The sequence below is a fragment of the Anabrus simplex genome, chromosome 3 (assembly GCF_040414725.1).
Source record: "Anabrus simplex isolate iqAnaSimp1 chromosome 3, ASM4041472v1, whole genome shotgun sequence".
NCBI lineage: Eukaryota > Metazoa > Arthropoda > Insecta > Orthoptera > Tettigoniidae > Anabrus > Anabrus simplex.
In genome coordinates, this window is record NC_090267.1 from 396,156,702 (window position 1) to 396,168,755 (window position 12,054).

General features: G+C 40.1%; 2 protein-coding genes across 5 annotated transcripts in view; one reads left to right on the forward strand and one right to left on the reverse strand.

Moving 5' to 3' along the window:
• The window catches only part of BRWD3 (bromodomain and WD repeat-containing protein), a 242,942-nt gene extending 231,932 nt beyond the window's left edge, over positions 1–11,010 (reverse strand). The window contains exons 1-5 of the mRNA XM_067143342.2: positions 10,882–11,010; positions 10,736–10,794; positions 10,627–10,656; positions 10,394–10,453; positions 2,233–2,383 (exon numbers count right to left, since the gene is read on the reverse strand). Of these exons, the coding sequence (XP_066999443.2) occupies positions 2,233–2,383; positions 10,394–10,453; positions 10,627–10,656; positions 10,736–10,794; positions 10,882–10,924 (343 nt within the window). The 5' untranslated portion in view covers positions 10,925–11,010. The remainder of the gene's footprint in view (positions 1–2,232; positions 2,384–10,393; positions 10,454–10,626; positions 10,657–10,735; positions 10,795–10,881) is intronic.
• A 217-nt stretch (positions 11,011–11,227) lies between these two features.
• Positions 11,228–12,054, forward strand: part of Dhdds (Dehydrodolichyl diphosphate synthase subunit) — a 65,609-nt gene continuing 64,782 nt past the window's right edge. The window contains exons 1-2 of one of the 4 annotated variants that reach the window (XM_067143347.2): positions 11,228–11,495; positions 11,669–11,863. In XM_067143347.2, the coding sequence (XP_066999448.1) occupies positions 11,703–11,863 (161 nt within the window). In that variant the 5' untranslated portion in view covers positions 11,228–11,495; positions 11,669–11,702. Of the gene's footprint in view, positions 11,496–11,518; positions 11,539–11,668; positions 11,864–12,054 lie in introns of those variants that run through there. The other 3 variants (XM_067143343.2, XM_067143344.2, XM_067143346.2) reach the window with 3 other exon arrangements.

The window sequence follows — 12,054 nt, forward strand, 5'->3', positions numbered from 1 at the left end:
TTTTGTTTTGGACTATTTTAATTATTTTGATGTATATACACGATTATTAGGTGCACCTTAAACTTGTATAAAATACAATTGAGTTATGAATTAATTTTTTTATAATACAAACACTTGTAATACCAATATTCCTCGCGTAATGATCGCACCTTACTATTTTCTCGAAAATTTTGCATACCTGCCAAATTTACAAAACCAAAAATCAGGAGATACAATTGGTCAAAACTGCTTATTCTACATGTCTTGGGCAATACATACTTTATTCCAGTAAGCTCCATGTATCATGTCGTCAAGTCCACATTTAAATTAACACACATTTCCAAGGAAAATGAGTGGAATCTAAATCCACAAATTCTTTACTCTCATATGTATTTGTATTCAGTGAGACCTAAATATACGACTACGAAAAGTTTATAAGAATTTATATGGTAGGGTAGGCCTACCTTCCTTTCATCTTATTGATTTACAGAAGCTTCTCCATCAGCAGAACACTGATGTTATTCAGCGAAGCAGCAGTGGCAGATTTTGCCTGTCTGTGAAACCCTCCGTCAAAGGTCTGTTGAAAGCAGTTGCCCTGCAGCCTTGATTTTACTATCAACAACTGAAAACCATCTTCAGGTCTGCCACCAGTGGGGTTCAAACCCACTATCTGCCAAATGCAAGCTGACAGCAGCGCGCCCCTAGCCGCACGGCACCTACTCACTCAGCCCAATTCCTTAGCTTTGTACATACGACGGCTTCCCCATAATCACACATTCATTTCAAAAACAATTCTAATAACAATTGAAAATAAACACTGCCACAACTACGAACAATACAGGAGTACTATGGTATATTATAATATTAAAACACTTGTCTCAAAACCCGACTGTTGATATACGAGGCTACAATGTTAAAAACTGCACATCTCTATTATCTCACAGGAAATATGTGAGTAAGCTGATCGGTCTCTAATAAGCCTTCCGAAAATAGTATGAACTCATACTGCACACGTATGAATCGGTCAGGCACTTAGATGCCATTACTTAGCAAATGCATAGATTAATATATTGCATCACGTGCCCGCGTAATTATGCGAAGCGCTATGCTATATATCAAGTAATAAAATTCACCAGAATTGTCTCCAAATGGCTATTAAAATCTCTAGAAAAAGTCACTAGTCGCTATCTTTGAAATTCTGTCATCATATTACTAAAAACATACTGCAAATCTAGCGACTTGTCTCTAGAATTAATAAGAATGATGAGAACGAACATATCATGCAAGAACAAGAGATTGACAATCGATACAATATGCGAAGCGATATACAAGCTTCAATAAACATTGCACATTTGCACGCATTTCTTGTATTAATAAACGTTGATATTTCATTTGAAAGCAGCCAATGAGTGAAGAACTTCCGGCCACTGGCATACAAAGCTGAAATGGCAGGATTTTAAAACAAATGTTTGAAGTTCACAAAAAAATAAGCTAAATTAGGGAGAAATAGTGGCATAATCGGGAGGCTGGAAAAACTGTCAAAAATCGGGAGACTCCCGCCTAAATGCAGAAAGTTGGCAGTTATGATTTTGGTATAAAAAGTGCAGTGAAATACAGTATTTTACATAAAGATTAACAGAGAAATAAGTTAGTATGAAAAATTCTAATTGAAAGCACCAAAAGTCACCACCATATTGCAGAAAACTATGAGAAACATCAAATCATATGAGATTCTGGTATGAAGAGATTAAAAAGAAATTATTCTTCTATTAAGTTAATCTCACTCCTGTAAGCCAGGAATTTAACTGGAATATGCCTTGTCAATACGAAACACACTATAATAAAATAAACACTATGTTTATTTCATAATATTTGTCCTATCGTACATCTTTCAAGAACCAATCATTCTCATCTTCAGTGAAACAGAATGATTCGTTCTCAAAACATGTACAATAGGACAAGTATTACAAACTAAACCCAATGGTGCAACAGCCCTGAAAGGCCATGACCTTACCAAGCAACCACTGTTTAGCCCGAAGCCGTACAGATTATGAGTTGTCATGTGGCCGGCACGACAAATCCTCTCGGCCATTATTCTTGGCTTTCTAGACTGGGATGAAATAAACATAGCGTTTGTTTTATTACAGTATGTTTACTATTGACAAGATAGGTTTAAAAATAAAAAAAAACACACACACACGACTTTGTTTCATTTTAGTCCCATTATACTTTATGAACAAATTAAATACATACCTTTGTGAGTGCGAAGTAAAGATTGGCGACCTGCACCAAGTAAAGATGACAAACCTGGTATACATGGCTTAATTTCTTTTTCTAATATTGGACCAATACGTTGACATATCTCCAGCAAATGTCTTGGACCAATGTGAGGATATTTTCTTTCCTAGAAAACATAAATAAACATGCTTAAGAACCTATTTCAGCATACAACAAATAATGAATAACACACCTTATTAATGTCGCACCGACACAGATAGGTCTTATGGCGATGATGGGAGAGGAAAGGCCTAGGAATGGGAAGTGGCCGTGGCCTTAATTAAAGTACAGCCCCAGCATTTGCTTGGTGTGAAAATGGGAAAACCCGGAAAACCATCTTCAGGGCTACCGACAGTGGGGTTTAAACCCACTATCTCCCAGACACGAGCTCACAGCTGCACGCCCCTAACTGCACGGCTGACTCGCCCGGTACCTTATTAACTATGGTGTGTTTCCTTAACAGACTTCAGATTACTAAACTCATTGGTTCTATAACCCCTGAAGGCTTCTTGCCTTGAAAGAAACTATTATTTGGGTCAAAGCAAATATATATATCACACGGGAACATCAATTTTGATTTTTATTGAAGCTATTTCACATAACGGGCTGGGGGTGATCACCAGCCCTATGCACTCAGCGTACATGTCTTTCTTTGTCTAATAACCTGGAGGTGATAAAGTCCTTGTACTGGTGTATACTGATAATTAACTGGGGCTAGGATTGAGCTGAAGCAAATGTGACGAATATGTTAGGTGCCATTCCACTGTTTGTATTAAGTTTTCACTATTTGTCGTAAAGTGGAAATGCGATGGTCAAGGACTTTTAGGATATCGGAAAAAGGAATTTTAATCCACTTCTCTAATAAATTATGAGGTATAAGTCCAGGATTCGCCGGCACGGGCAAGCACGGGCTCCACAGCTGCTGTTCGTGCGTCTATATGATGACATAAATGACGTGTTTAGCGAGTTGATGCTTGCAAAGATGGCGGAAAATTCGAAGGAATGTATAGCGGCCGCTAAATGTATGAATTAATGGTCTGGTATATTTGGCTTTTTGAGACTGCGTAACACAATTCACGGGCATCGGACTGGGTTAAAAGTGCACTGGGTGTCTTAGAATGTGTCCCTATCATTCTATCTCTTCTTCTGTTGACTCGTTGGCTGAATGGTCAACGTACTGGCCTGCGGTTCAGAGGGTCATGGGTTCGATTCCCAGCCAGGTCGGGGATTTCAACCTTCATTGGTTAATTCCAATGGCTCGGGGGCTGGGTGTTTGTGCTGTCCCCAACATCCCTGCAACTCGCACACCACACTTAACACTATCCTCCACCACAATAACACGCAGTTACCTATGCATGGCAGATGCCGCCCACCCTCATCGGAGGGTCTGCCTTACAAGGGCTGCACACAGCTAGAAATAGCCACACAAAATTATTATTTATTATCTCTTCTTCTAGTCAAATTTAGCCAACAGTACATTTCAAAAGCTTCCACTTTTTTTTTTTCCCCTGAGCTATTTATCATCCATGTTTTGTTTCCATACAATTCTACACTCCACAGAAAAGTCTTCAAAAACATCTTTCTAATTCCTGTATCAATGTTCAAAATGAGCAAATTTCTTTCCTTAAGAAAGGCTTCCTTTATTTGTGCTAGACTGCAATTCGTGTCTTCCTTACTTCTGCCATCATTAGTTATTTTACTACCTAAGCAACAATATTCATCTCCTTCCCTTAAGACTTCAATTCCTAATTTAATATTTCCTGCATAACCTGACGTTCGACTGCACTCCATTCCTTTGTTTTGGACTTATCTTTTACTCCTTCACCAAAACTCTGTCCATACCATTCAGCAATTTCTCCAGATCTTTTGCAGTCTCAGACAAAACAACAATATCATCGGCAAATCTCAGTACAGTATTTTGATTTCCTCTCCTTGGATTGTGATTCCCTTTCAAAATTCCTCTTTGATTTTTTTTTTTTTTTTTTTTTTGCTATTTGTTTTACATCGCACCGACACATATGTCTTATGGCGACGATGGGATGGGAAAGGCCTAGGAAGTGGAAGGAGGCGGCCGTGGCCTTAATTAAGGTACAGCCCCGGCATTTGCCTGGTGTGAAAATGGGAAACCACGGAAAACCATCTTCAGGGCTGCCGACAGTGGGGCTCGAACCCACGATCTCCCGATTACTGGATACTGGCCGCACTTAAGCGACTGCAGCTATCGAGCTCGGTCTTTGATTTCTTTTACCACGTGTTCTAGGTAAACATTGAGAAGGAGGAGGGACAGAGTCACCCCTTTCTGGATTGCTGCCTTCTTTCAAAGCTCTTGATTCTTATCACTGCAAACTGATTTTTATACAAATCATAGATAATTCTTTTTTCTCGGTATCTGTTCCCAATTACCTTCAGAATATCAAATAAATTGGTCCAATCAACATTATTAAATGCCTTTTCTAGATTTACGAACGCCATGTGTATGGGCTTATCCTTTTTAATTTGCTCCTCTAAGATCAGATGTAAAGTCAGGATTGCTTCATGTATTCCTACATTTCTTCTGAAGCCACATTGAGCTTCTCCCAACTCAGTTTCAACTTGTCTTTCTATTCTTCTGTAAATAATATGTATTAAAAATTTGTAGGCATGATATACTAAACTATTGGTGCAGAAATTTTCACTTGTCAGCGCCGGCTTCCTTGAGAATAGGTATAACTATATTCTAGCAAAAATCGGATCGCACTTCTCCATCATGTATCTTACAAATTAAATGGAATAACCTTGCCATGTTGGTTTCTCCTAAGGCAGTCAGTAATTCAGAGGGAATGTTTTCAATTCCGGGTGCCTTTTTCCTATTTAGGTCTCTCAAAGCTCTCTTGAAATTGTGTTTCCCGTTTCATCAGCATCTACAGCCTCTTCTTGTTCCAGAACCAGATAATCTACATCTTTATACTGATACAACTGTTGGATATGTTCCTGTAATCTTTCCGTAGTAGTAGTTTTCCTTCCGAGCTCTTAACAATCATACACCTAGTTTTCCTTTCTTCAAAGATTTCGTTGATTTTCCTGAAGGCAACATCAGCCTTTTCCAGGGCCATACAGCACTCAACATTCTTGGACTTCTCTTCCAGCCATTCTTCCTTAGCTGTCCTGCATTTTCTAACCACTTCATTCTTTAATCACCCGTATTCTTTACTAGCCTCCTCGTTTTTTGCATTCTTGCACTTTCATCATTCATCAATAATGTCTGTATCTCCTGAGTTATCCACAGACTGGTAATATTTATTTCGTTACTATGTACCTTTGCATTTTACATTTTGTCCGCTCTTCGGAAATGTGTTTCTGTATAACTTTGTCATGTTTTGCAGGCTTAATGTTGTTAATCATTACTTTCAAGTACCGATTGTTAACATGTTTTTCGTATGCTACGAGTTATTATTTTCTCATTAATAATAAGTAGTACATAATTATAACAGACGAATTTGTTATTACTTCAGACAGAGCAGACAATGGCCAGTAGAAAAAGGTCATGGACTTGGGACTACTTTAAAGAGCTTCCAGATAAATTAGTAAAATGCACACGATGTGATAAAATATTAAAAAATTATAGTAAAAATACATCGACGATGATAAGACACTTCAAAATTCATTATCTTCGTCCTTCGTCGAATGACACCATTCCAAATGAGGAGACACCTCCACATAAAACGACGTCGACATATGCAGGTAAAATAATCTTGATAGCCTCCGTTTTGTTTTTCATGAAAAGCACAGTGGACGGGCACTCGCATTAGACTGGTGAAAGTCTCAGAATGTCCACCTGGACAAGGTCTACACAGTTACTCTACTGTTGAGGTATACAATTTATACCAATTTTACGTGCGTAAGCATTACGTTATGAAACCATCAATTTATTCACTGATTGGCAATTAGCCCGCCTCTGTGGTGTAGTGGTTAGTGTGATTAGCTGCCACACCCGGAGGCCCGGGTTCGATTCCCGGCTCTGCCATGAAATTTGAAAAGTGGTACGTTAGCTGGAACAGGGTCTACTGAGCCTCTGGAGGTCAACTGAGTAGAGGTGGGTTCGATTCCCACCTCAATCATCCTCGAAGTGGTTTTCCATGGTTTCCCTTCCAATCTTCGCATCCTCCCGCAGGGCCCCTGGGCGAGGTACTGGTCACCCTCCCCAGTTGTATCCCCCGACCCAGAGTCTGAAGCTCCAGGACACTGCCCTTGAGGCGGTGGAGGTGGGATCCCTGAGGGAAAAACCGACCCTGGAGGGTAAACAGATTAAGACGAAGATGATGCGCAATTAAAGATGATGACGAAAACCGAAAAAGTAGCTAGTGGGTCATAAAGCCAATAATGAACAATGGAGTTCTTTACTTCTATGGACATGACTCCAAACAGGAAATAAACACCCCTTTAAAGCACTGGGGATATCGGGATGGAAAATCATAAGGGCCAAGAAATAACAAGAATTTTATTGGCTTTACGTCCCACTAACAACTTTTACAGTTTTCGGAGACGCCAAGGTGCCGGAAGTTAGTCCCGCAGGAGTTCTTTTGCGTACCATCAAATCTACCGATACCAGGCTGACTTATTTGAGCTAGTGATGGGCAAACGATACCCGTGTTCGAGCAGGATCGAGCCGACCCGATACGTGCCGAGGTTCAAGCCTGTTTGAAGAAAGCTTGAGCAGTCACGTGACCGAATAGGCTCGAACCTCGGCAGGTATGGGGTCGGCTCGATCCCGCACGAACACTGATATCGTTTGCCCATCACTAGCTGTTGCCCAAGTCAGACTCTGCATTCAGTCAGGTGACTAATCAAGCTTGCTTCGAACAGGCTTGAACTTCGGCGCATATCGGGTCGGCCCGATGCCGCTCGAACATGGATATCGTTTGCCCATCACTAGCTGTAGCCCGAGTCAGACTCCGCCTTCGGTTACGTGACTGCTTGAGCTTGCTTCGAACAGGCTCGAATCGGCTCCATCTCGCTCGAACACGGGTATCGTTTGCCCACCACTAGTTGTAGCACGAGTCAGACTCCGCCTTCGGTCACGTGACTGCTCGAGCTTGCCTCGAACACGCTCGAACCTCGGCGCGTATCGGGTCGGCTCCATCCCGCTCGAACATGGGTATCGTTTGCCCACCACTAGTTGTAGCTCGAGTCAGACTCCACCTTCGGTCACGTGACTGCTCGAGCTTCCTTCGAACAGGCTCGAACCTCAGCGCGTATCAGGTCGGCTCGATCCTGCTCGAACATGGGTATCGTTTGCCCATCACTACTCATAATGAAGGTGCGTGCTTTTACATATTACTAGATTCAGTCATTGACATATATCTTATGGGGAATAAAGATTGCCCATAAAATTAGAAGGCTTAGATTATGATAATATGCAATGAAAAGGATGAAGCGTGCATCCATAATATTCCCCGCGTATTAACAGAAGTATTTCCTGCCATGGCAGAACTTGTGTGCCTTGCAACAACTGTACGTTTGGCGCAACATTATGAACAAAAAACCAAATCAAACCACACGGCGCAACAGCCCCGAAGGGCCATGGCCTACCAAGTGACCGCTGCTCAGCCCGAAAGTCTGCAGATTACGAGGTGTCATGTGGTCAGCACAACAGATCCTCTCGTGTGTTATTCTTGGCTTTCTAGGCCGTGCAAAATTATGAATATGGTAATATTATTGTTACAATATCATGCTTTGGGCGGCTAAGACCGCTGTGCAGCGCAGTAGGCGAGGTTCTCCTTCTGTCCTCAATGTTGGGGGGTTTGATTCCACTCCTTGGAAGAGAATCACCTTTTATGCTCGTATAGAAGAATTTGAGTAAGAAAGGATTGACATCTCATCAATCGTGTACACAAATACATGTATAAATATTATTATGCAGCAATGTTACTGTCTGATTGCGTGAAATATATATTTTTTTTTGCTAGGGGCTTTACGTCGCACCGACACAGATAGGTCTTATGGCGACGAGTGAAATATATATATGAAAATCAAAAGTGACTCGAGATTTCAAGCTGTATCCTTTACCATAATTCAGGTCAATCGGTCCGGTAGTTTTCGAGCCCATCTGGAACAAATATAACAAGACATCTTATGGTGTTAAAAATCCAGACCCTGCCGGGTATCGAACCCGGGACCCCTGTGACCAAAGGCCAACACGCTAACCATTGAGCCATGCAGCCGAGCGAGAAATATGTCAACAACTGAAGATAAAATATCATACATTTTTAGTCTTATAACCATTCAAATATGTAACTATTACGACACGTGTAATGGTTTCCTTCTTCTGTATTTATACGGCCCAAACAACACATTTTAGTAGACTATTGGTTTATTCGGATGGAGGTATTTGTAACAAATCATCGCACAAACACGAATTTTTATTGTCTCCAATATATAGGTATGGGTCGAAATTATATTATGTACAAAAGACACGGAAGTAACAGTAAAGAGGACGAACCGGTACTGTCCAGCATAATACTCTTACATATCCTTCTCAAGTTTGCTGGGTGTTAGTAACAGCAAGGCGCTAGGTTGCGGCGCGTACAAAAGCTCAAGCAAAGCTCAAACTCTGACGCCTTCTGTTCGAGCAGCTCGAGCCGGGCTCAAGCACATCACTACCTTGCTGTAGTTCATTAATGACATTACTCTTTTTGCACAATTGCAGAAATGATATTCATTACATAAAGTCTATAGAGGGTTCATGGAAACCTTTCCGTGTGCATAATTTATGATGGAAACCATGACATGTTAGTCTATTTATTGGGCTCCTCAAGACGTCGTTTGGTCCGGTCCAGCTTCTGTTGATCATGTTAAAAGTGAATTATTTGTTACTGCAAAAAGAACAGCACCACTCTGGTTTATTTTTATTACTATTATTTTGTGTTCTGATATAGAATCATAAATAATTAAGTTACTTGCACTAATAATGCCTCACAATTACTTGTTTACTCTTAAAACATGTTTCATTTTTTGACAATTTCTTTGAACTCTACATAAAATTACATAATCATCCTGCAGTTTGAACGATCAGGCGAGTTGGCCATGCAGCAATGAACTCACGTACGGGAGATAGTAGGTTCGAGCACCACTGTAGGCAGCTCTAAGATGGTTTTCTGTGGTTTCCCATTTTCACACCAGGCAAATGCTGGGGCTGTGCCTTAATTAAGGCACTTATGAATGTAACAATTTCTGTACCATTCCATTATTCACTTCTTTTATGGAACAGGGTTCTATGATAAGGAAAATAATATGACCTATATCAATGCATGCAATTTCAGGGATGGTGGGAAAGGGTAAAGTATCCGTCATATTTCTCCAGATGGAGAGGATGGTTGCCCAGATATTGTGTAAAATGTAAAGATTTTTTTTGCTTGCACCAGCTTCCCTCTGCCAATTATTGTAGAATAAACTGATTAGTTAAAGGTTCGTAAATTACTTGCCGAGGACTGAATGTACTTAATAGGAAATGATGTTCAACCCTTGTCCCGTATATCTACGGGGTCGAATAGATGAACCGGGTATTTTATTACGGTATACTTGAAATTATCAACATGGAATCCTCGTGTCGAAATTCGAAGCCACAGGACTCCTTCCATCAAATAATAAGTATACGGACGTAACTTCAACATTCGGATTTCCAGACACGACTTCTAGCGGTACCTTTCTATCAGAGCTATAGGGTGGAAGTACTAAGCCACTAAGCCAGCTGTTGAAGAGAGAATACAAACGCGAAGAACTCCTAGGCATGCGTACGCTGCACGATAACCAATGGAAACAAGAGTTGCATGACTTCACCAATCACAGTAACGGGCATACACCCATTGATCGTATAACGTCATCAACTGGCATTCCGACCTCGGGATTGGCCAGAGGTAAAATAATGACGTTGAACGATTAAAAAAAAAATTATTTAGGTGAAGGAGGGGATTAATTGGGGACGAAGTACTGGAGATGGTCCTTTTTTTGACAACCCACTATAATTCCATTAAATGACCATAATGTAATGAACCAATTATCTCCATAAAATGTGATGAATTATTTGATACGAAATAATGCCCCAACAATTACGAATTATATAATTATAAACAAATTAGTTTTGTTAATTATTATTGCTTACCAATTCCTCAAAAGTCTGATCATATTCATTTCCGAGCCAATCGAACCTCTTGGGCAATACCTGAAACATAAGAAGTTTCATTACATAATTTCCATCAAACATCATCTATTTACGATCAAGGTCATTGACCCCCCCATCTGTAGTGTTTTGACGGCACCAAACCACGTGCAAACCATGCGGTTCCCCCTAGTCTAGGAGCTGTATGTCAAACACTACAACAAGAACACACATACCTTCGAATTTTCCAACTCCCGTCTCAATACCTGAAAACAGACATCACATAATGTAATTACGCATCAGGTGATTAATTTGTTATGTTTATTTCATTATTCATTCAGTTACCTGAGCTGACTCTTGACAAGGACCAGCAGCCAAAAACTTGGCGATCAGGAAATACAGTTCTGCAAGAGAAACAACCGTCGTAACAACAAACACTCACATCGCCAATTTATACATGAATCATGAGATACTAAGCGCAATCTTCTTACCTGAAGCTACACACCATTCTCGAGAAGAAGTATCACTTTCCATAACTGCAGTTATAGTCTATTGCTTCACAAAGAACATATCGAAAATAATTCATTATTCTTCGAAAATGTATCCTATTCCCATTTCATTTCACTTCTCAATCCAAGATGCACTACGTCAGTTAGTGTAGCGTGGCGCATGAAGAAAAAAAAGATCTGTCGCTACAGTTTATGTATATTTAAACATGCAGGCAATTATTAATTTTAGCCATAATATTAATGTATGTATTTAATACATTAAATTCGATAACCAACTTTATCTATTGACATAAAAAACTAGGGCAGTTGGTAGAAACACGTTCATAGCGCATTGATACAATGTGGCGACTCAAAACCCAAAGCAAATGGAGAAACCTGCTGCAGGATGATGTGATACTTCTTCAGTAATCATTAAATAAAATCCTAATATCTGGATCTTTAGCCAGTGTCTTGCTTTGCTGAAGACGCTATGAGATATCTAAATAGGCGTGTTATTTCCGTCGTTTGATAAGAGGAGAATGTTTGTTTATCGAAAAATGTTAGTGCGTTTGAGATCACTCGAGGTGGTCAGCTGATGAGTTGTACAAAGTTCCCAGGTTAGTGAGGAGTTCGATAGTTCCAAGCTGCGAGCATTTTCCGGTTATTAAGTTAAAACATGCTGGTTTTGTAATTCATACCTGTTCATGATTTGCTGTATGGTTGCTGTGTAAACATAACGTCTGTAAATGTGCTAGTGTCCTATCAATTCAGTGATGTCTTTCATTTGCAGGTAAAAGTAATACTCAGTTGGCTTTTGTCGGAGAATGTCGTGGATACGTGAAAAGTCTTTGAATTGGCTTCAGCTATTATGTGTGAAGGTAATTAGAAGTGGAGGAGTCCCTAAACATGTAGCATTTATTATGGACGGTAACCGACGATACGCCGAGAAGAATAAAGTAGAAAAAATAGAAGGTCACACGAAGGGGTAAGTTGAATTTTCATACCAACACTTCTGGGTCTTGCATAATCTTTTCTGCTAATGTTTGTCAGATTGCTAAATAAGGAAACATCTACAGATACCTGATGTGTAGGCATATAGAATGCTGGATTTATTGAATTCTAGCTGATGTACCCGTGCTTCGCTACGGAATTCTACATTGTATAGAGAATTCTAGA